This window comes from Trachurus japonicus, chromosome 21, assembly GCF_045865225.1.
Source record: "Trachurus japonicus isolate A0001 chromosome 21, Traja_1.0".
Taxonomy (NCBI): domain Eukaryota; kingdom Metazoa; phylum Chordata; class Actinopteri; order Carangiformes; family Carangidae; genus Trachurus; species Trachurus japonicus.
The window spans coordinates 1834524-1859154 of NC_140927.1; the positions used below are offsets into that span (position 1 = coordinate 1834524).

Genomic DNA, 24631 nt, shown 5'->3' on the forward strand with positions numbered 1-24631 from the left:
ATGTGAAAATGAAACTGGTCTTGAACAGCGTAACTCGGATCCTGTTCCTCTGTGCAGAGCTGAGGGTGCTGCGCTGCCCCATGGCTGCTGCTGTGTCATGGCCAGTGTGTGAACAGGCCACGATGTTGGCTTTATTAATCCAAGAGCCACAGTGGGCTGAGCAGCGTAAAAGACGAGAGAATTTGTGGAATTTGAGCCCCGGTCTAACGCTGCTCCACAGACGACCGCCAAAACGTGTCAGTGGACACGCAGTATGTGTTTACATAATCAAAATATTAGAGATACATGACTACTGACCATGCACTGGTCTGCGTTTGCTGTTGGCGGTTTTTGGTCTCAGCTATTTATCTGCATTGAAAGGGTTTGTGAAATGACCTGGTGCTGTCTATTTAATGCTTGATCCTTTTGTTTCAACCTGTGGCTTTTCCTGGCAGTGTCGTAAGCAAGTGAATCACACAGTGTACATCAATAGAGGCCAACAGTTTCTGTTAATTGTGCCCAGTGCCCACACATTGTGCCCGGTGAACAAGGCCAGCGGCCGGTTTTTACCACTTTGGGTAAAAAGGAAAAGGTCAGTACGCCCACACGTCTGACATTTTGCAGGTGGACACGCACCGAAGTGCAGCTGTCGGTAAAAACTGCATTTAAACGTTTTGTGTTGTGTGAGTGAGAGTCAGATGAGCGTGAGCTGGCAGGGCACTCCTTCCCCTCCTCCTCCTCCTTCTCTGGACACGATGCAAATCACCACAGCACTGGGCAGAGTGTTACTGTGAAAGACAAGCTGTATCATCTCAGTGTAGAGCTCTTTAGCCTACATTGTGCAGCTGCATCACAGAGGAGGATGTAGATGGGCGCCGCGTGGAACAGGCACGAGCAAACTATGGCCCCGTCAAATATTGGTTCAAAATTGTCCAAATTATAGCAAAGACTGCAGTCTTTGTTGCACTAAAGGTGACCAACAACATTGCTCCCACTGAAATTAAGTGTTTGTTTGTGCGATATAGAAGACATTACCTGAAAGTAAAAGAAAACTTAAAGGACAATTCCAGGCGAATTCAACTCGGGGGTGTGTTTTCCTAACATTTTAGGTCTAAAAGAAGGAATCTGAAGATTTTCAGTTTAATTGCTCCTGTTTTGCGGTAGTTGTGTCTGTCCTCGCATCGCCACGGCAGCAATGAATGGGAGTGGATGTAAGTTCCGCTGTTTACATCCCTCAAAGCCGCAATTTTTTTCCACAGACAGCGTCAGATGGCTACTCAAACATGCATCGAGAAGTTTACTTACTATTTACAAGCAAGCCGACATGTTTGTAAAACTAGATCTAATTCAAAGTCTCCCGGAGTCTCGCGCGAGCCCGAAGTTGCAGTGCTGGTGTGTTCAGGCGCAGTAGGAGCTACCGCTTGTGTCATAAACACAGGAATATCAACTCTTGACTTGCTTGAAGTAAACATTTTTTTCCACAGACAGCGTCAGATGGCGACTCAAACATGCGCCGAGAAGTTTTTTTTTACTTGAAGCAAGTAAAGAGTTGATATTCCTGTGTTTATGACACAAACGGTAGCTTTTCCCACTGCATGTGAACACACCGCGCACGGCAACTGGGTCTAGCGCGAGACTCCGGGAGACTTTGAATTAGATCTAGTTTTACAAACATGTCGGCTTGCTTGAAGTAATTAAACTTCTCGGTGCATGTTTGAGTAGCCATCTGACGCTGTCTGTGGAAAAAAAATGCGGCTTTGAGGGCTGTAAACAGCCTAAACAGCGGAACTTACATCCACTCCCATTCATTGCTGCCGTGGCGATGCGGGGACAGACGCAACTACCGCAAAACAGGAGCAATTAAACTGAAAATCTTCAGATTCGTTGAGATTTAAAAACCTCTTTTACAAGAGCGACCTGAGAGCAGTGCACAAACAACCCTACATAGATTTACACAAACAACATGAAAGTTACAAATTAGGGCAAGCACAATCCCAAGAGTCGATGGATTTCCTTTCACCATAAACCATTACAGTGTGATCTGGGAGAGCTGCCAGCAGAGAACCGTTCATATCTCTTTATGTGTAATGAAGTCTCTGATCTCGTCGTTGTACAAACAAACACACACACCTCTGTGTGGTTAATGCTTACACTGGGATTGCATATTTCCAGTATGTGTCACTGACAGCCCTCAGTAATGTGATAAGACTGTATGAGCAGCCACAGATAAGCTCAGTGTTTACACTGGCTGGACAGGTGGGACCAGGCTTAATAGTGGCTCGTGCTAAATAGCAGCTGTGCTGTGTGTCAGCCGTGCCTCCACCGCTGTGGCCGCATCATGGGTCCTTTGAATTAACACAATAATAACGTGTTATTATTGTAAAACGTGTGTTTTTTTTAACATTTTGTGTTTAATACAATTTAGTTCAGAATCATCTTTGAAGAGCTGAAATATAAAATAATGAATTATAGCTCATATACAAAGACATTTTACATTCCTGCTGTATCTGACACATGATCTCTCTGACCCAGAAGAAGAAACGCAGGAATCCTCCCCAGTCTGGAGGATTTGCTCTTCTACACAGTCGCAGAAGGTCAAGAGAAGATTCCTGCTCACAAGTTCCTCACAGTAAGTCCTTCACATTCAGCTCAGCCTGATGGTTTTCTACCAATGTGTGCTGTTCCTGAATATTCCTCAAGCATATTTATAATCCTATGTATACATTGTTATTCTTTTAGGCACTTAAGGCCACAGGGCTTCGCACTGGAGACCCACGGCTGAAGGAATGCATGGACACCCTCAAAGAGACTCTGAAGAAAACATCAGATGGTGTGACACTGGACAGGCACCTGTTCAAGAAGTAACGTTTGTTATTTCCTGTTTTGTTTGGGTGTTTATTCTCCATCATACACACCTACCATGGTGGCACCCTTCTTTTTTTCAATCACATGTACATGTGCTCACTTCAACTCAAAGTATATGATGCAGTTTGATGACCATATTTTTTTAACGAGCAAATTCCAACATAATTTCAATGCGGAAATTTGCATATTGCATTAATGCAAAAAAAGAAAAATATCCATCAAACAGCATTTTGGGCAGAAAATCTGTTCTTGTGAGCTTGTAGAAAACCTTCAAATGGGCTCCTTCTCTTCCTTGATGCAGTTTCAGTAGATGTGATGTGTTGGTGCCACCTGTTAATGGCAGCATCAGAATAATTGGCTTTTTATAAATGATGGTTCAACTGTTAACACTACAGAGTTTCCAGCACTTTAATGACATAATTGTACAATAATGATCCCTTTATATCTAAAAAGAAAAAAATATTTTAACAAAAGGTTTATGATGTCATACTGAGATTGGTAGATGCTAACGCAGGTACTTGAGCTCTAAGTAATTTTAATTTTAAGAGGAGTTAATTTTAGGGTTTGTCTGTGTAACTGATGTTGGTGTCTGCTGTAAACTAAACTTGATGATGTCACAGACGCTGTCCATTGTTTCCTACAGTCAGTCATTGATGTGACAGTTGTCATTCTCAAACAGGGAGATGATCAACACTGATGAAGAGCCTCTTCATCAGTCATCTCTATTAACATCACAGAAGTTTGTCAGACTTCAGGGTTGCAGACGTGGTTGGCAAACTTTTCCTCTAGCTGCATGCAGTCACGGTGTTTTAGCATGCTTTTTGTGGTTTTTGTTTGTCAGGTGTGTCCAGAGCAACATTGTCCTGCTCACTCAGGCCTTCCGCAAGAAGTTCGTCATCCCAGACTTCCAGTCCTTCTCCTCCCATATTGATGAGCTGTATGAAAATGCCAAAAATCTCACTGGAGGACAGGTGTGTCCTTAGATCCATGATTTCTTTTGTTTGTGTGTTTCTCCAAGTGCCTCATGATTATTATTTAGCCCATGCAGATTCATTGCCATCGGCCTGGTTTCAGTCTGTATTTAACAGGTGTCAGTGATGTAGATCAGGGTGGAAGCCAGCAGAAGTCTGATCTGACTGAAAGCCACCAATCTTGAGGGAAAGTTTTTCCCTTGAACATGCTACTGTAAAAGTATCAGAGCAGTGTTTGCACTGCCACTCTTACATATTGGGCAGCAGCTTTTTGTCAGCTGAGTCGCATCATTTAAAAACTGCTCTTCAGACATTTAAAGCCAATAAGCAGCAGAATGATGAAGAAAAAGAGAAATGGTGTCAGCGAACCTCCCACAGTGAAGCTCCCTCTCTCAGGTGAAAAGCATGTAGCGACTCCATGAGCACAGTTCACACCCTCCTGAGGCCAACCCAGGGTCCGTGACGCTCTTCGGAGCAGACATTTAGACTGGCGAGATCAGAGCAAGCACAGATGGGATTTATAACATTAATGATGGCTGCAGTCCACTGAGCTGGGCCAGTTCCAGGGATCTGCTATTGTTCATTCACTGGCAGCGCTCACTGGGACACTTAACGGGGGCTATCGTTAATGTTAATATTTACACGAGTGCGTTCGCTGCTTTCAAGGGTCAAAATGTCGGCGGTGAGGAGGGTGTGTAAGCAAATGAGGAAACTTAGCCCACATGCACACACAGAGCCAGCTGCTTAAAGGGATAGTTCAACATTTTGGCAAATTATCGCCATAATCCCTTTAAAGTCATAGGAAACGGTTCATTACCTTTAATTATCGGTGCATGTTGTTTTGAGATCTGCGGGGCAGAGACGTGAGCTGCTCAGTGAACACAATGGAGGTGAATGGTACAGGTCCTCTGTCCCTCATCAAATACACAATTCAACAACTCCAAAATGCTCTTGTGGAGAAGTTGTGACCTGCACATTCACCACGCTATGAGATAATCATGTGTAACATTACGACACATGAAGAAAATACTCAGAACTACTTGCGCTTTTGAAATCACTCCGCCCAGCAGCCGTGTCTGGAATGTAGTTCCAGCTATGCATTTGCCTTGAAAACAACTCTGTCTTGTAATGTTACATTATTATAGCGTGGTGAATGTTTATTGTGGATTGTGTATTGGATGAGTTTGATGAGGGACAGGCGACCTGTACCATTCACCTCCATTGTGTTCACTGAGCACCTCACGTCTCTGCCCCGCAGATCTCAAAACAACTTGCACTGGTAATTAAAGGAAATTAACCTACTGCTATCACTATAGCGATTATGGCAATAGGTGAATTTGCCAAAATATTAAACTATCCATTTAAGAAACATGTAGGGGTTTAAATGACAGGTATTCACACCATGAAATATCTTCATCACTCCGCTGCTCAGCAAACAGCTGAAAGACACAGAAGTCAAGACCTGCAGTAGCTCCTGTGAGGACCTGAGGGAGACTTTTTCCTCTCTGACCCTCAGATCAGGAGTTGACCTCTGCTCTGTCAGTCCTCCTATTGTCCGCTCCACTGGCGTTAGCTTTCCCCAGTAAAATGATCCTCGGCAGACGTCAGAGGCGTAAGCTGACCCGCTGCTGCGCCGACAACCCTTTCAACTGCATCACCTCTCTTTCAGGTCGCAGACTACATTCCTCAGCTTGCCAAATTCAGCCCCGACCTGTGGGCCGTCTCCCTGTGCACAGTCGACGGACAGAGGTGAGACACTGTCAGCCTGCTGTTTATCTAAAATCCTGTCCTGTCTGTCAGTTATTCACTGTTACTGGATTTTACATTTCGCTGCAGGTTTTTCAGCTCTATATGTGATGTGTAATACATCTTAAAAATTAAAAATTTCATAAGCTGGACCAAATAAACAAAGAGACTATGATTTGTTAGATTATTATTTAAACTTTTAATAGTTGGCTGGACTGGCTTTAATCACAATTTGTTTGATTTTTGCTCAACGATAAAATTTTACATAAATTAAAATACTGTGTATGTGAACACAGAGAGAAGAGAAAAAAAGGAGAAGGAGCTGTAAACTGCTGACACTGAGCTCAATGTAAATATGTCACAGTCCAGTCCATTAACCTGTTTTCTGCGAAGCGTATTGTTTTGATTAATTGTAGAACATTAACAGGAGTGTACAGGTGTTGGGCTTCCTGTGTTTCCCAGTAAGTATAAAAGTAGCGCAGGTTCCATGACTCAGTCTGTTCCCTGATTGGCAGCCACAGGGAGGTGTGTAGATTTGTTATGTTTGTGTAACAGAGGAAGTCATAAAGATAACATAAGTACTGAACAGATCATCTAGTTCTGTTATCACACTGTAACACTCCGTCACTGAAGTTTGACGGTTTTCTTCCATTACTCACACAACCATCTTGACAACACACGTCCTCCATGTTTTACTCTGTCGGTTCTCTCTGAATGTCTTGTTCGTCGCCGCTGACGTCGCAGCTGCTTCGCCCGCACAGATAACTCGTTATCTTTTTGTCTTTTGCAGACACACAGTGGGAGACACCAAGGTCCCCTTCTGTCTGCAGTCTTGTGTCAAGCCTCTGAAGTACGCAGTCGCAGTGCACGACCACAGCACAGAGTACGTGCACAGTTTCATTGGAAAGGAGCCCAGCGGCCTGCGCTTTAATAAGCTCTTCCTGAGCGACGATGGTGAGGCTTAAGAGTTTTTCTTCTCCTCTCCTTTGCTTCTGGAGAGTATATCAGCCCACACACAGGTTTAACAGTGGAGACCTGGTGATTAGGACAACAGTTTGAGAAGTTAGTGTTTCCTGTTATTGTTAGCATTCAAATCAGAGTGAGTGGGAAATGAAGTCGAGTAAAACATCATCATCTGTATAAACTGCTGCTGCATCGCCTGCTGATGCTACAGTGTTGGCATCTGTAATTGAAATGACTCTTTAAACTCTGAATCACAGACAAATGTGGATAGTTTACATTTTTCCCACATGTGTATGTGTGTATATACACGGCTACTGCTGGCTGCATTCCTCCATGAACCCAGTGACACTAAGAGGGACAGTCTGTCGTTTACTAACCCAGATAATGACTCATCTGCTCATGGACGGTCTAGATGTAGCAGCAGGGAGAAGGAGAGTGTGAGAGCTGTGACCGAGCTGCCAAGTGAATGAGTCAGAAGCCGACACTGGAAGAACTCGTGGAAAAAGCGTTTTTATTTATTTGAACCAGCATTGTGAAAATAAACGTGGTCGGGTTAAACCGAACATGTGAGTCGCCACCCAGCACATGAATTGTCGGGTAATGTTTATGTCTCTCTGGGGCGTTTTTAATATGAAGCAAAATTCTCAGTTATCAAAAGCTGTGGAGGGTTGAGTTGGAGGAAATTCCACAATCCCCAGACTGGTGGTTAAACTGCAGCCATCCTGTCATCACATCCTGTCAGAGGGTTTTGGTCCTTGCCTCGTCCAGTTCAGGCCTGTGTCTTGCATAAGGCGATCACACACCTATGAGCTGTAGGTGATGTAAGAGCTGCACTTGACCTCCTTTAGGTCTCAAAAGGAGGAAAGCTTCCTCTCTGGAGCCAGGAAAAACCCAGTGAACAAACCCTGATGAGCAAACGGGGAGGAGGTGGTTCAGTACTGATCATGTGCATACCTGCTACATCTTCAACTGTTTTTGCACGCAGCATATTCCAAGTGAATCCTGAATGTGGATTTCCAATGATGACAGTTAAGATGCATCGTCGTGTGTGTTGTTCATGACATCTTAGGAAGAACTAAACGATTAATTGAAGGAAATAATAGACCAATGAAGAACAGATCAATGGAGAACAAAGAGGATTATTACTTTTAGCCCCAAAACAAAGGTTTTCTGCCTTTGTGTCATATTCACAAACAACTGTAACATCCCTCATCTTCATCTTTAATCTCAAAATTACACAAACATTAATTACCCACGTCTCATGAGGATTTGTAGTTCAAAATGAGATGAATAAAAAGTGACGTTTAAGTCATATAAACAAAGAAAAGACATACATACCATACCATAAGTCTAAACCAAGCCAAAACAGAGCCTCTACAAAAAAAACAAAGACAAACAAACGCACAGAGGGAGTCCAACAGAGACAGTATACATACCTACCCCTTTACAAATATATACATACCACTGCAGACTGGTGACAGGAGTTTACCCTAAGGGTGCAACCCACCATTGTATCAAGATGCTGCAGTATAAGGGCCCATTACTTTCAAGTATAACTCTTCCTTGTTTCGTAACCTACAGTATATGCATTGAACAATGACGGGTCACCTGAATCCCCTCCTGTTTACTACTTCTCATCAGGAACATGAATCAGCTGATAACTGCCTTTTTTTATGATTCACAATGTCAGCTTGACCTAAAGTAATTACTAGTGGGGGCGTAACATGGATTTAGGAAAGCTTTAGGAAGGAAGTGGATGAACAATATTCACCTGTTTTAAACAGCCACCAAATATCAGGGCACAACTCCCCGGCCACGGTAGCAATGAACGGAAGCTCATTGGAGGAAATTCCAAAGGAAGGTTTGATAGCTTTGGCAGCAGCTTCACCCTGTGCGATGCGCTGATTACAAAACAGTACCACCATGTAACGCCACAGTTGCGGTAACAAAGGCACACCGCTTTTTCAGAAAAAGGTGATTTACACAAATACGCCTTCATTCAGCCGAAGCAGGCACCTCGTAATTCTCTTTGTGGGAAAAACCCGGTGCAAGTTTCTACAAGAAATAGGAAGAGGAAGTAAACTCTGCCCAGTGGTGGTCACATAACAGCTGACCAGTTAACAGCAATACAGGACTTCACTGTATCCTAAAAGGGGACTTAATGGCTTCCATAGTAGTTGATCCTTCCAGCAGGATTTGTAATAGAGCCACCGCTCCTCTGGAAGTAGGTACAAAGATCAGTTGACTTCCTACAACATACCAGTGATATGGATATTATCATTATTATCTGCAGTAATGTCAATGTGTGTGATTGTTATTGTTTGATGTGTCTATAGACGGAGCTCTCAGACTTTAAACATTTACACTTTGACCGCCTGCCGAGTGTTAACCCACACTCTCATTGCTTTGCAGATAAGCCCCACAACCCCATGGTGAACGCCGGCGCTATTGTTTGTACTTCACTGATAAAGGTAAAAGCACAAACACTCTTATGTTTTCTTTTCTCCATGTGTGTTTTAATGTCCAGTCTGTGTCCAGTCATTTCCACTTAGCTTAGCTAGAACATTTCCTGTACGGTGGGTATCACTGAGCTGTTTGATCCAGGAGATAAAACCAAGGTTAATATCAACACTGGTAGCACAGAAAGACTAATTAACCCACTTTCCTTTTGAGCACACACTAGATGACTCACTATAACGCTGATTACTTTTCTGATTTAACACCCTGTCCAAAATCCTCCTAGTTATTATTGAGTAGCGTCGGTGCTGCGTCAGTAACATGAAGACATGAGCGCGTCCACATGTTTATGACTCTTGACTCAGCTTCAAGTATTTCTAGGTCACTAGCTTAGTCCACGGCCATGTGTCTTGTTGCGGTGATTAAGGCCTGTGCTAATCTATCCTGAAGGATGCTTAGCTGCCACAGCACACACATTGTTATTGTCCCTGCTGAAAATAACCTGGACAGAGAGCGCAGTCAAACGCAGGTGCACACAGACCAGGCTGTTGACCAAGAGACAGGAAGTTGACAAAGATTCTCACCTGACACGTCCTCGCCCTTGTTTCTTGGAGGTAACTGGGTGAAGACTGAATTCCAGTTACAGTTAGTTTGCTTCATTAGTCACAAAAATAAACGACTGGCCGTCCACCAAACCAAACAAGCTGCGGCTCAGGTTCACTTCATCTAAAGAGCAGATTTAACCTGGCTTATCTCGGCTTCGATTGGTTTCACACTGGCAGTTGTTGATCAGGTCAAAATTTGAATCTCTACCAAGCTCAATTACAAGCTGTGATCAGCAGTGAATTATTGGCACTCACACACACACATTCATACTCCAACTAGAGCTGTTGGTAACACAGTCTCACAGCTGTACAGGATGCATTACAGATATTTGCTTTCTAGTACCTCCAGATTAGCCTCCTCTCATTATCTGTTTACTGCTACAAAAGTGTCCAACTTCAGGACTGGTATTTGACTGCAGCTTCTATTGGACATGACCTTTATGTCCAGCTTTTGACCTTAGCCTTTGAACTGTAACTGACTAATGATGTGCTTCATCCTTGTTGCATTCACTTTGATGAGATTTCAAACCCTGGAGGTGTGATTGTTAGTTTCTATTTGAGTTAAGAGCAGGACAACTAGAGAGCATTAAACCGTAGACGGTGTCCACACCGTCCCCTGTGTGTCCAGACGCATGCTGAAGCATGGGGCCTGTGTGATGTTGATTGAGTGTGGATCTCATGCACAACAGATTAGCTCTGTCACAAGTCTCCAGGTCTGGGACCTGTGCGTTGTCAGTGTCCATGCGTCATTGAAACCCATTTCCTTTTTTAAAAAAAATCAGTGTTTCCTCTGCATCATCATCTTGCAAACTCAGAAGTGTATAACTTAAGTTTACACTTTCTAATATTCTTGACCAGATAGTTTGTGTTGACACATTGGCATTTGTCTGCAAATTGTTGCCTGGTAGGATGAAAGACTGTTGGTACACCATCAGCAAACTGCTACACCTTAGTCAGTACTCGGGAAGCCCATGTTACAGTATGATGGTTGATTTGAATAAGTGCAGCTAGTGGTTGTACACGCTAAAACAGCTAAACGTGTGTGTGTGTGTGTGTGTGTGTGTGTAAACTGCTCTTTTATTGTGCTTTTACAGCGGTTAAGATGACAACACAATTGTCTTGCACGTTTCTGAAGTAGGTCCAACCAAAGTTAATTTTTAAACAAAGCACTACAAATAATCTTTCCACTGGGCTGCTCACTGATGTTTATCCCAGTGGAGCGAGAGATTAATGAATAATCCAGTGAAGGATCATTAACTGTGAAGACATTTTTTTCTTTGTAGTCATTTTTATGGAAAATCTATTGGTTGCAGTCACCCAGGGCTTCAAACAGGAAGAAACCAAGGGCTTCATGTCAAAACGATTACTATCTATTGTAAATATGAGCAAGGTAAACAAAGTCATTGTGAGGGAATGCTGGAGCTTAACCTGCTCACACTCATGTCCACCACACACCTCTGGTTTGTGTCTCTTTAACCAGTGACGTTAAGAAGCCACCATCGCTTCGGTCTGCGATTTTTATTTTTTTTATAGTGCACAGGACAAATCCAGCGTCTCAAATCTTAAATCACAAAATGCTGTGTCCAGGATTTCTAGCTAGTTGGACAGTTTAGCATTTTGTGATCCCACATGAGTCAAACAGAAAAAGGCTGTAGAGTGTCAGGGATGAGGCGTTACTGTCGGCCAACCAGGAGTTAGCATCAACAAAAAGACTTATTATTATTATTATTATTATTATTATTATTATTATTATTATTATTACCACCATCATCACATTAGCTTTTGGATTATTGCAGAAAACAAGTCATGATACTGACACATTGAGCTTCACTTGTAACACCACAGTATGATTTTGAAGCATGAATACAATCACCAGAAGTGAAAAGCTAATGTTAACTTGTACTTTGAATTAGCTTTGCAATAACAGTAAGAGCAGGTGGACCACTGAGCAGATCCATTGGAGTGTTCAGCCTGATGATGGTTAAAGTCCCTGACAACCTCTGTAGTTACAATTAGTGACTTGTTAGCAACCAGCCTTTATAAAATATGCAGAGGTTGAAAGGACTCGGAGCTGGGGTATTTACTGCTGTATTCCAGATAGCTCACTAAAGTCCATTGACTTTGAGCTGAGGGAACAGAAGGGGGTAAAATACTAATTTCCAAGCTGGTAGGTATGACTCATTCCTGCAGCACTCTACAGAGAGTCGCAGTGATTTGTGTTGAATGAAACATAAGCAATCGCAGACTGCAGTGACCGAGTTGGCCTCTAAAATAGTTCAACATTTTGGGCGAATATACTTACTTGCTTTCTCTCAGAATTTGTATCAGTCGTCTTTTCTGAGATGTTTATTTCCAGTCTGCACTCATCTGTGTTTGTCTGCAGAGTGAGGTGATTTTAGTGTTGCATTTGGGTTCGTTCTCTCATTCACCTTGTTTTCAACAAATATCAGGAAATCATGAGCAGGAAAAGTCAAACCAAACGGCAGACACACAAAGCTGCTAGAGAAGCTGATATTTCTGCCAGGAGTTGATGGAGATCAAGATCAGCTAGTAATACAACTCTAAAGAAATGTTAATGTTGCCATGCAGGCAATTGTTCCCTATGTGATCTGAAGTCTGGGGTCATGCTGCGTTCACAGTGTTGCACTTGGAGTCTGGGTGTGTTCAGCTGGCTTGGAGGCAGGCCGATCCAGCTAACCTGAAAATGAAAAATGACTATTTGTCTTAGAGTTGTATGCCTGGAGCCCAACATTGGGCTTGTGCATTGTTTGTCAGCAGGTTGGATATACTGTAGCTGGTGAACAGGATTTGATCAACAACCAAACCTGGCAACCTCACTATAAAAAGACAAAGATGTGGTCGCTGTGGAAAGCTGCTGTTTGTCCAGAAACACTGATTGTCTCACACTTGTGTGGCCTTACGCTAAACTAGCTGAACACATCTGGACTCAACCTTCTGTACCAACACAGAGAAAGCCTGTAAGCCTCGATACTAAAATGTTGAACTATTCCTCAAACATGGTTGTGAAGTGGTGTGAGCAGATCCACACTGGGCTAATCTCTGTTGTGTTCTCATGCATAGTCTCAAAGATCATATCCAGCCTCACACAGTCAACACCTGTGGTTGTCTTAGTCAAGAAAAACAGGTTGTCCAACATGTCACCTGCTGATGTATGAAGCAGCGTGTGGGGAGTTGTATCAACAGGTCGTTCATCACACAGCAGACTGTTAATGAACTGACAGATCAGAGACCATCACCCGTTTTATTTGTTGAGACCATATTGTGTGTGTGTGTGTGTGTGTCCATCCACATCCACTCACCATTGTCACCACTTGTCTCAATGTGTTTTTGTTTTTCTTAACTAAAGCACAAATGTCAAGCTTATCCAGTCAGGTTGCCCTCTTGGCTTTTGACTTCGGCCGGGGGAAAAATTATGGGATGGTTGCCCCCAAAACACTGTTGTTACATGGTGCTTGAAGGCTACATGTTGTTGCTGTTTTTGTATGTTGTTGCATATTTTCCAGACGTAGGAACTGTGGGAAATAATGACTGCTGCTGCAGGTCAAATGACGTTGGTAATTTTTTCTTCCTTTTCCATATCTATCTCCTCGCACTCTCCCATCCTCCCCCTGATCCTCCCTCTTCTCTCTCTCTCTCTTTCTCTCCTCCAATCAGCTCTGTAGAAATCCCATTTAGTGACTCCTCTTTAACACCTCCATCAGTGTCACCTATGTTTTTGTTTTTATCTTCTGCACAGTAAAGTGTAGAAGTTGAAATGTACGTCAGTCACACATGAAGCATTAGTCGTTTTTGTAAGTGTAAAGTTAAACAAACCCATTCAAAACATGAACAGTTCAGTATTTTGAATTCATGTGAAATGCTCTAGCACTTTAAATGTGCATGCGTGTCTATTTTATTTTCCTTCTGCTGTGTTTTCTCTGTGGGACTAGGCAGCATCATCTAGCTTGTGACTTGATAAATGCACACTGAGCTACAAGCTGTATCTTACTCTCAGAGGAGGAGCATTCCTCCCTCCCCTCTCCCCACTGTTTTTGGCCGATGGGCTCTTTGCTCAGATGACTCATGTTGACCTACAGTACAGCCTCAAACGCACACACATGCACACCTGCACACCTGCATTATGGTAACCCATAATACAAACTTGCCCGCATACACCCACATTTCTGTACAGTCATCCTTGATGTAGAAACACACAGTCCAGGCCATCATGGTGAATTCTAGTTTTTTTTTAGACATGAATTATTAGTGAAAGTGAGATGAAATGGTGAGACATGTCTTCCTTTAACTGGCTAAACTGGTAATTCACATGTCTACTAAATCTCCTTTTAACTCCAAAAGACTTGACCTCTTTGTAACCTATTTGCAAGCCAATCCTATTAATATTTTGTACCTGTATAATTCTCTGACAAAGCTCATGTGATTTTTTTTTTCTTTGCAATAATATTCATATCTTCTAAATCTGTACTTTTAATTTGTCAGCAGTAGTCTTTTATCATTTGAATGATGCTGTGCTTATCCTCTGCAACATGTCTCGGTGAATGAAGAGAGCTAACCCCTTACTCTTCTGTTCCGTCCTCAGCAAGGTGCAGGCAACGCAGAGAAATTTGACTATGTAAGTATAGAAGTCAAACACTGAGCTAACCTTTCAAGAAAGAGACGAGTCATAAATATACATATGAGCAGTATAGATAATGATCTTGTATTTACTACAGTCCTGTTTTCTCTTTATACTTTGTCTAAGTTCATAATTCCCTTAAATCCATTATTCTAAGCAGGTTTTGTATGTGTTCCTGCCGGCAAAGTGGCAAAATAGAGTCAGTCTTACAATCAGTCGGTCAGTGGGCTGAACCCTCAGTTATGGGATGTGCTGTTGATGGGCACAAGTTTCACACAACACAATCCAAAAAGAAAAACCAGGAGGCTCTTACAGCTTTTCTCATTTTGCATAGTAATGTCAAAAAGTCCACACCTAAAACAATCAGTGTGCGGTTACTACATACAGTTAGACTGAGGTGTAGAACTGAGACACTGAATATTTCATTTATAATAGGTAATGGTTTACTGTCACTAGATTACATGCTGTTTACAACTAGTATTAGGTATCAGATTGTGGAAAAGCTACCACCAAGCAGGAATTTAACCATGAGCTCACTCTGTTGGTGATGTCCTCACTCTGAACTCTCCTCCTCTTTTCCTCTGCAGGTCATGAACTTTCTGAAAAATATGGCAGGAAATGAGTACGTGGGTTTCAGCAACGCCACGTAAGTTCCCTCTAAATCCCCACTCTTCTTAAATCTGTCTGTCAGACTGGTAAATGTTTCCCTCACACCGCTGGTCCAAGGTGATGTGCTCCAACACTTGTAGATGTGAAGCTAAATGTAGGTAAATATATCCAGATAGGATTCCCAAAGGGAAATTTGCAAGGAAAATAAATAATACGAAGAGGAAATATATGATAAATTATATCCTACCATGTCTAAAACAATAGAATTTACACTACAAGTGCAAAGGGAGCAACCTAGACAAAGGTAAAATAATTTGCTACATAATTTAAAAACAATATAATACTAGTGCAAAAGGCTGAAACATAATTTAAAATCATGTATTTTGTTGCATTTGGACATATTATTGTTTACATGTCATGTCCTGATTTCAGTAGTTTAGTAGTTTGTCAGTTGGGTCGCCATGTTTTGATCTTCACCTGCCTCTGACCACCACTACATGGTCATGTAGTTTACATATATTTGCATCCACACATATAAAGCCCAGAAAGAGCCAGATATAGTCAACACTTCCGATAAAAAACACAAAGAAGGGTAACATGTGTGATAAGAGGATAAACTTATCATAGATCTTCATCTCCTCTCTCGGGGCAGAACCTAGAAAGCCTTTTCTCATTAGAGACGTGTGTACTGTATGGTGATACACTACAGCTCACCAAAACGAGACAAATAAAGACGAGTAATTATAAAGTATTTTATTAATCAGCAGGCTCTAACTGGCAGAAAGGTAAAGTGGTTATTTTCTCAGTCTATCAAGGATGAGGGTAGGAGCAGGTGTCTGTCTGTGTTGTAAATGTCACTAGCATGTTCATGAGTGATGATGACACCACACGCTAACAATGTTTCTGGAAAAAGACCGAGTCCTGGAGCTCATGTTGCAGTTTGATCACATGATGGCATGAGAGCTCTGGCTGTACAGTACACATGAGGGGCGAGGGGTGGTGGAATTTCAACACACAAGTGTAAATGCACACACACACATGCACACTCACAGTGCAACCATTTCCTTCATCTGTGTAACGGGAGTGCTCTGCTCTTTGACAGATTCCAGTCGGAGCGTGAGTCAGGCGACAGGAACTTCGCCATCGGCTACTACCTGAAAGAGAAAAAGGTTTGACCTTGGATGAGTCATGCATGATTTGCTGACTGTGTTGACGTTGCTCTCTTTCTCTGCCTGACAGCAAAACACAGGGAAAGTGGAGAATAATTACATTTCATTGTGAATAGACACAGAACAAGGGGAACTTAGACTGAACAATAGAGGTGAATGAATGATGAGGGTGAAGTCACATGCCCAGTTTATCTTCCTCTGTATTATCTAAAGAATAAACAAACAAGTTGATCCACAGACTTTAATTTTTTTTTTCTAAGTGGTTGTAGTGTGCACCCTCCTTGACCTATATCCAAAACAACTCGTGGACAAGTTGTGACCTGCACATTCACCACGCTATGAGATAATAACAGAACGTTACGAGACAGAGTTGTTTTCTAGGTAAATTCATACAAAACCGCTGATGCACCCTTACCGTCGGGGGCAGTTTTTCGGCAAGCAGTCTCTGTATTTGCCTCGAAATCAACTCTGTCTCGTAACGTTCCGTTATTATCTCATAGCGTGGTGAATGTGCAGGTCACAACTTGTCCACCAGAGCGTTTTGGAGTTGTTGGATTGTGTGTTTTGATGAGGGAAAATGAGAAATTCCATTAGCCACCGTAGCGTAGCTCTGAGCAGCTCGCGGCTCTGCTCTGCCGTTCTAAAAATAACTTGCACCGACAATTAAACCTACTAAACCTACTCCTAAGAGGAATTATGGCAATGGGCCAATTTGCCAAAATGTTGAAACTATCCCTTTAAAGACAGATCTGTAACATGAGTCTGAATGTGACTTGTAACAGGGATCAGGATGTGCTCTGATGTTACACAGACCACCTCAGAGTTTTTAAACTGCAGTGTGTGTGTGTGCTCTGCCAAAGCTCCTCTGAAATGTGTTCATACTGTATCCTCCTCTCAGTGTTGAAGTGTCTTTAGTGGTGTTGGATGGCATGTTGAGCAGATGATACCTGTGGTCTGCTCTGTGTCTGTTACCAGCAGTATAACCACTGAGCTTTAGACAGGAGGACTGGTTTGTTACCAGCTTTTCTAAATAACAGCTCTTATACAATAATCTGTACAGTGAGTTGTCGACTAAATGCTTAAAGCCTCAACACATTTCCTATATATCTATATGGTGGTGCCACAAGATATAAATCATTAGTTGCAAAAGGATCTAAACTGATGCCATTATTTTCACTGGATGCCAAACTAGTGTGTTACAATATCTATGTTTCCTCTGGCAGGCTGCACTAGAGGTTCATATTTTTCTGAAATGAATAAACTGTGATGAAGTTTATAGAAGTTGTCGCCATATGCCCCGATCTCTTCTACTCACCAGATGAATTGGAAATATTCTCCAGTGTAATTTGGAGATTGAAGCTTGTTCTGCTTCTCATTGTGATTCTTCTTAAGTTTACATTTACTTTCAGTAGAAAAACTGGATTCTAATAAAGTTCTAATGGACCTCGACGCCGGCTGCTGTGCTGATGTGACGCCTTAGGCCGGGTTTAGTCATTTTCCTGATAATTTAGTTCTTTTTGACTCATTTTGCAAACAAACCCTCTTGCAGCACACTCCTGCCATTTTGCCTCCTGAACAATGCGGTCGTTCTTTATCTGCAGCTGCAGCAACACAGGAATGTACAGTAGTTGATAAATGTGTGTGTTTGTTTCTCTGCAGTGTTTTCCAGAGGGGACAGACATGACATCTGTACTGGACTTCTACTTTCAAGTGAGTGTGGCTGTTTTTTTCTTCTTTTCTTATCAAGTTCAGATTATCGTTTTCCTGTTTTGTTGCTTCTCTTCTTCATCATTGATTTTTTGTCCCGAGTGCCAGAGAGCCTGTGTCTGCTTCTCTACCAGTTGTCAGCCACCAATCCCCTTTATTCCTGTTTACCTGCTCTGTTAATGCTACAAATGTCCATCCTACAAATAGGAAACAAACCCCAGTATGTCTCAGTATGATGTTGTCCCACCATGAGCTCACATCTTATAATTCTGTGAGTGCAGTGTGACAATTGCAATAATTGTCCTTTGTGTGTCCCCGTCCCCCCACAGCTGTGTTCCATTGAGGTTACCTGTGAGAGCGCCAGCGTCATGGCAGCCACCCTGGCTAACGGCGGGATCTGCCCAATCACAGGCGAGCGTGTGCTGAGCCCCGAGGCAGTGAGGAACACCCTGAGTCTGATGCACTCCTGCGGCATGTACGACTTCTCAGGACAGTTCGCCTTCCACGTGAGTAGAGGACACAGGATGCACCTGTTGCCATGTCGTTCTCACCACACGGCAACAGGTCAGAATCAAAGAGGTGAAATGAAGCAGTAACTTGACAAGACGCCAAGAACCTGACACGGTGTTTTTGTCTAATGCTTGTGAATACAACATCTGCATGTGTTTAGGTGAAGCTCCTTGATTACAGGTTGATTACAGACTCTCAGATCTATTATTTAATTTACTCAGTAGTTTTAAATTAAACGTTTGCAGTGGAACATGACAAGAACTTTCTGCATACAGTAAATGTAGCCACAGGTTTCCAACGGCTCTTCCTGGTCCTCGCCATCGTAGCTGGTCTCAGCTGAGACGACCTCACGTTAAACCAGAGCCTCCTCTGATGATCGTCCTGTCACTCAGCATTGTTTACCTCAGGGAGAAATAATGACTGGTCTTGGATCTGCTGTTTAAGCTGCCCAAAAGTAATAAACATAAAGTGATGGCCCAGGGAAGTCATGTGTCCATGTATACCAAATAAGTGTTTGAAACATCTATAATACTGTTCAAGCATTTTGTGCATATAAAACTGATTTTGTTTTGATAGAAGCATGTTTTGTGAAGCACAGAGTAGACTAGGTCTTGGACCAACAGAGCTGTGGCGTCACAAGTCTGAGCCGATGTGTGGGTTGTGATTAGACGGTTTAATGAGACTTGATGGCAGAGAGTGCAGAGAGTTCAAGCAACGTGTGAACATCTTCAGCATTTCAGATTCTCATGATAGATCATATGTGGAACTGCACAAAGTGTGAGGATACATCCACAGACTCATGTTTTCCCTCCTTTTTGGTTTATTTTGTTCTGGATGGATTTTGGAAACAAGGCACAGGTAGAAACAATGGCCTCAGAACAACTCCTTTTACTTTAGATATTAACAAAATAAAGATGGCTGCAAGAAGAATCTGAATACATAATATATTTATATTTTCAAAGATTCTTCAAAATTAATCTGATTGTAAATAACAGAAATTATATTCCTAAACAGATGCTACTAAGAATCAAATTGCTGATTATCGTTGACTTGTTCTTTCTATTTTCAGCGGTGTGTTGTTGCCCTGCTGATACTGCAGACGTACACAGCTTACATTATGTAACCCGTCTGTTTTCCCTGTTGCAGGTCGGTCTGCCGGCCAAGTCTGGAGTCGCAGGGGGGATCTTGCTGGTTGTTCCTAATGTCATGGGCATCATGTGCTGGTCGCCTCCGCTGGACAAGCTGGGAAACTCAGTCAGAGGAATACAGTTCTGCACGGTACGAACGGAGGAGCAGGTCGCTGCACCCTGCACTGAAAACATGATCAGACTAGAAGGAAAAAAAAACTGCTGGTAGTTACTGCTGGTAGTCTAGAGTTACTTCTAACCAGAGTAAAAACAAAATTCCAGTAGCATGAGATGGTTTCTGGTAGAGCTGCCAATGTTCCTACCACGCTGCAGCTTGACATCAATAATGAGTCACTAGCCAGGTAGACGGTAATCATGGATTCACAGTTACTCAGTACATCAAGGACTGTGATGGTTCAGTCTAATCGATCAGAACAAAGGCTGTCTGTTTCTTAGCCAGCAGGGTGAATACATTTCCCTATGATAATAGAAATATGTATTGCCTCATGGGTAAAAAAAAAAGGTTATTAGTGTGAATGCTGGAGACAAAGTTATTTAACTTTTTCTTTTCTTTTCTTTTTACCATTCAAATGTATGGAGATGTTCTTCAAAACTTCAGCCTCTTTCAACTTCAACTACTTCAGCTACGCACTCCATTCAACCTTCAAACTGTTCACAAACCTTTCAGCTCTTCAACCTACATTCAGTCTGTTGATATCTTCAACAGTGGTTGATTTATGGCAGTTAGTTCCCACAGTTCTCACCTAACAAACACCAAAATGTATGTGGAAGCATATTCGGACATGAACGTGTTCAGGATGGTTCTGTCTCTTTGAATAGAGTTTTTCCAGATGTTACAGAAACGAGTGTGAGGGGTTTGTAGACCCCATCCTCCCATACATTTGTATGTATCCTTGTGTCACATAGTAAAAAAACTAAGCAAGTAAAATCGCCATGGCAACCTCAAAGGGCAAGTAAAATCACCATGGCAACCTCAAAGGGCAAACTGACACACAGGTGTTCTACACAGGCAGTCAGGTAGATAGGCGTAACGTTATGTAGCGTCATGTCAGCCGTTAGCAAAATGTTTGGCAACGTTTCAGTTGTCATAAAACTTGTTTGGAAAGTGACAAAAGACATGAGGGCTGGCTCCAGAGTGTTTTTACTGCTTATCATTTTATTAGTTAAACACTGAAACATGGCAGGCAACCATCACGTCTTCCACTTGCTATTGGCTGACAAGATCAGATGACGTGAGTGAGGACATCTATACTGTTAGTGAGTGTTGGTCTGTAGGGTATGGGACCTGTAAGTAAGTGAAACAAGACATGCTTGTACATACACTCCCTGTCCAAAAAAAAACAAACTGATGCAGTCTCATTTCTTAAGCAACCATGTCAGAAGACACATCCGGTGGTTGTGGAAAGATGTTAATCTGTTTCAGAAGGGTCAAATTATTGGCACCAAGCAAATAAATAATCTAAGGAGATTGCTGAGACTGACTGCTAATATTGTAACCCAATATTAGCAAACTGGAAGGATAGTTGGGAACCATCATCTTCAAGAAAGAAATGTGGTCCAATGTGACCAGAGTCCAGACCTGAACCCCACTGAGAATCTTTGAAAAATGAATGCAACTCTGGATGGAAATAAATGTAGTGACATTGCAGAAGCTTATTGAAACGATGCCACAGTGAATGCGTGCCGTAATCAAAGCTAACGGTGGTCCAACCAAATATTAGAGTTGGTGACTTTTTTTGGGGGGATGTGCAGTGTGTGTCTAGACATTTTTGTTCTGCCTTCAACCATTGGCTTCAACCTTGACACTCAGCCTTCAACCACGTTTTATTCAGGAAATGCACTTTAATTAGTGGAAACTGTGTAACAGTGTCCTTGAGCGTTCCTGGCTGACACACTTCCCAGTGACTGTAATCATTATTCCAGCATCAACAACTGATTAAGCAGGTTCAGAGAGAGCAGATAAGTTCTCGGTAACCACATTCACCTCTGCCGCTGATGTAATCAGATTACTAATGTGCTAATGTGTCAACTGTTACAGTGCAGAGTTAATCGTGTGTTCACCATCCTGACGCCTCTACCCGTGTTTTGGTTTCAGGACCTCGTGGAGCTTTTCAACTTCCACAACTACGACAACCTGAGGCACTTTGCCAAGAAGCACGACCCCCGCAGAGAAGGAGGGGACCAGCGGGTAAGGACACACAACACACCGTTGTGAAGTGAGAACAAAAACACACACAGGGCACCTATTCCTCTGTGAATGTGGGCGACGCTGGTTAGAGCCGATGCGTAGCTGACATTTAGCTTTATATACGTTTACATACACCTGAAGGAGAAATACACACAATGTCAGATGTGGAGAAACACTGGACAGTCCTCGTCCTCTCTTCTCCTCAGTCTGTTTCCTGAATTCCCAGCAAACACATCTTTCTAGCCGTGTCCTTTCTTACAGACTAAATTACAGGAAAAACTGTGACTCTACATCTCACCTCGGCTAACGTTAACAAATAACAGCAGACCCCACACACACACACACACACACACAGACATAGACACACACATACACTACAGCTACACACCCACGGAGGGAGTGAGACTAATTTGTTATCCGTGTCGATTGAAACAGCAGTACTCCTTCGGACCCATGGATTACGAGAGCCTCCAACAAGAGCTAGCTCTGAAAGCCCCTCTGTGGAAAAAGGTGTCTCCCACTGAGTCGCACCAGGACAGCTCCACCACTGTAGTCTATAGGATGGACACTGTCAGCGAGTGAGACTTAAAAAACCCACATGTCCCGCACACCCCCACCTCATCTGATCTCTCGCAGCAGCAGCAGCGGCAGCGGCAGCACCATCTTTCCTTGCCCTTGGATATTTATATATTATAAATTATGTAGAGGATTATTTATTGCTTGTGAAGCGGTTACTGACTGGGAAGCTTTTGTTTGTGTCTGTGATGGAACAACGGGACGAGTTACTACTTGTTGTTTGTCCTCTGAATTCCAGATGAACTCGTAGCCTCCACCTGCTGGTTGCCTTAGAGTGTGTGTGTGTGTGTGTGTGTGTAGGATCTGATGTACAGTGTACAGGTTGTGCTCTCGTTCCATCTCACCCCTTTATTGCAAATGTTTGTTTTGTTTGTTTTTCTCTTGTTTTGTTTGTTTCATTTTAACTATTTAACACACATACTTGGTCTTGATTTAAAAACCTGGGAAAAACCAAAAAAAAGAATGATGCGAGTGTGTTGTGTGTGTGTGTGTGTGTGGAGCTTGAGCGCAGCCAGTCTTTAGACCAACAGTCTGACTACTTTGTTTGAATGATTGCTTATTGTAGCTCACACTGAGGCCTTAGATGCTAGAGATTAGCCCGTTGTAGCAGATGCTGATGTGTGTGTGACACGGTGCGTCTTTGGGTTTTACTAATGGAAAGTTTTGGGTCAATGGAGTTTTATTGTTAACATATCAGTCGGCTGTGAACGCTTGGACGTCTGTTAAGATTTTAGTTTCTATATGAGCTCTGAATCTGAAGGGATTTGAATGAAGCAGGATTTGCTTTTTATTATTAGAATCATTACAATCAAACCATTGAAAATATCTGTGAAGACTCACTGACCTGAGTCATGGCTGAATGTTCAGTTGTATTTTTACACACACAGTCATATTAATATATGATTATGATTATTATTATATGTTTGCTAGAGATTCACCAGTTGTGGTTTTCTAAGAGCCATAAGTGACGGCGGCAAAAAGATGACGATCCATCAGTGCATGATTGTCTGTACAAGTGATATCAGACGGTGCTGCAGCAGCAGCTCAACAGACCAGCGTTGTCGAGTCACTGAGGCTTCATGTTAGCAGCCTGTATCTGCTCTGTTTGTTGTCTTGAACACACACTGTTTCTCCTGGACTGTGTGTGACTTCACAAGTTTCTACTTTCAGCACGCAGCCATCTCTCTTTAAAGGAAAACTTCGTTTTTTTTTCAACCTGGGCCCTGTTTTCATATGTTTTTCTGTATACGTGAGTGATGGATAATACTTGTATTGAGGTGGCTCCAGTATTGAGCCGGGCAGGCAGCCTGCAGCCCAGCTAACACTCTTCAACCGGGCAAGTGGCTCCCGTCAAAGTTCGCCCTATAAACCTGCCTTTTTTTCACACTGACAGGTTTAGATAGTTACAGTGTCCGACAACATACTAGAAAGGAGAAATGAACGTATGTTTCTACCTTTAGCGCGCCTCTTCTTTGACTGGCAGTAGTCATCCGGGTCAAAGCACAGCAGACCCTGTGGTCGGCATGGCGCAGTGCATCGACAGGAGTGTCAGCACAGCTAGCCCTAACTTGTGAAAGCTGCGCGAAGAGTAGCTCAACATTTTGTTGTTACAATTTGGAAATTCTCCGGTCGTCTCTCTTCACCTCAGTCAGGTAACAGTATTCCCCATTGGTGTTTTTGCCATGAGTTATCGCAAGATTTCAGAACGAGATTTCTGGCGTGGTGAGATTTTGACACAGATCACAACAAACAGCGACCTCCAGCTAAAGATAGACTATTACGTTAATTTCTCCTTTCTAGTATGTTGTCGGACGCTCATTGTAACTATCTGAGCCTGTCAGTTTGAAACAAATGCCGGTTTATAGGGCGAACTTTGACAGGAGCCACTTGCCCCGTGGAAGAGCGTCAGCTGGGCTGCAGGCTGCCTGCCCTGCTCAATACTGCAGCAACCTCAATAATTGTATTATCCATCACTCACGTATACAGAAAAACATGAAAACAGGGCCCAGGTTGAAAAAAACTGAAGTTTCCCTTTACTGTAAGTCTGTTTGTGCAGGACCAGAGTCTGAGCCAGTTGTTGTTGTTGTTGTTGTTGTTGTTATTGTTGATACAATACAAGCAGGTCAGAGTGTATTCAGTTCAGTCATAATGCTCAGAGGTGAGGCGACTGGTTGTGAGGCTCCTTGTGGAGACCGGTTTGACCCGACTGTCCTCATTTACCTGTCAGACTCCCAGGAGCGACGACCTCAGCAGAGCAGCTGCACAATCTGAGCTGCTGTTGAGTTGGGATGGAAACAAAAAAAGGTTTGTGTGTGTGGCCGGTTGTTTGTCTGTGGTTTGTGTGTGCTCTCGGCATCCCGCCAGTTGATGGAGTGCGTGTGTGTTGTTTTGTTACCACCGTATGGACCATTGGACCCGCGCTGTGAACACCAAGCTGCGTCCCCGTTTACACAGCGCACAGAAATACGCTCATGTTGACACAGGACGTCTCAGTCTGGAGAT

At 42.8% G+C, this 24631-nt stretch overlaps 1 protein-coding gene across 4 annotated transcripts in view; it reads left to right on the top strand.

Moving 5' to 3' along the window:
* glsb (glutaminase b) overlaps nucleotides 1-24631 on the top strand; it is a 42947-nt gene that overhangs the window by 5796 nt on the left and 12520 nt on the right. Inside the window, exons 2-15 of one of the 4 annotated variants that reach the window (XM_085764904.1) lie at nucleotides 2515-2608; nucleotides 2719-2840; nucleotides 3686-3815; nucleotides 5485-5564; nucleotides 6352-6515; nucleotides 8937-8995; nucleotides 14187-14219; nucleotides 14810-14868; nucleotides 15934-16000; nucleotides 17660-17710; nucleotides 18037-18213; nucleotides 19364-19495; nucleotides 21461-21553; nucleotides 21989-22568. In XM_085764904.1, the coding sequence (XP_085621030.1) occupies nucleotides 2515-2608; nucleotides 2719-2840; nucleotides 3686-3815; nucleotides 5485-5564; nucleotides 6352-6515; nucleotides 8937-8995; nucleotides 14187-14219; nucleotides 14810-14868; nucleotides 15934-16000; nucleotides 17660-17710; nucleotides 18037-18213; nucleotides 19364-19495; nucleotides 21461-21553; nucleotides 21989-22135 (1408 nt within the window). In that variant the 3' untranslated portion in view covers nucleotides 22136-22568. Of the gene's footprint in view, nucleotides 1-2514; nucleotides 2609-2718; nucleotides 2841-3685; nucleotides 3816-5484; nucleotides 5565-6351; nucleotides 6516-8936; nucleotides 8996-14186; nucleotides 14220-14809; nucleotides 14869-15933; nucleotides 16001-17659; nucleotides 17711-18036; nucleotides 18214-19363; nucleotides 19496-21460; nucleotides 21554-21988; nucleotides 22569-24631 lie in introns of those variants that run through there. The other 3 variants (XM_085764905.1, XM_085764902.1, XM_085764903.1) reach the window with 3 other exon arrangements.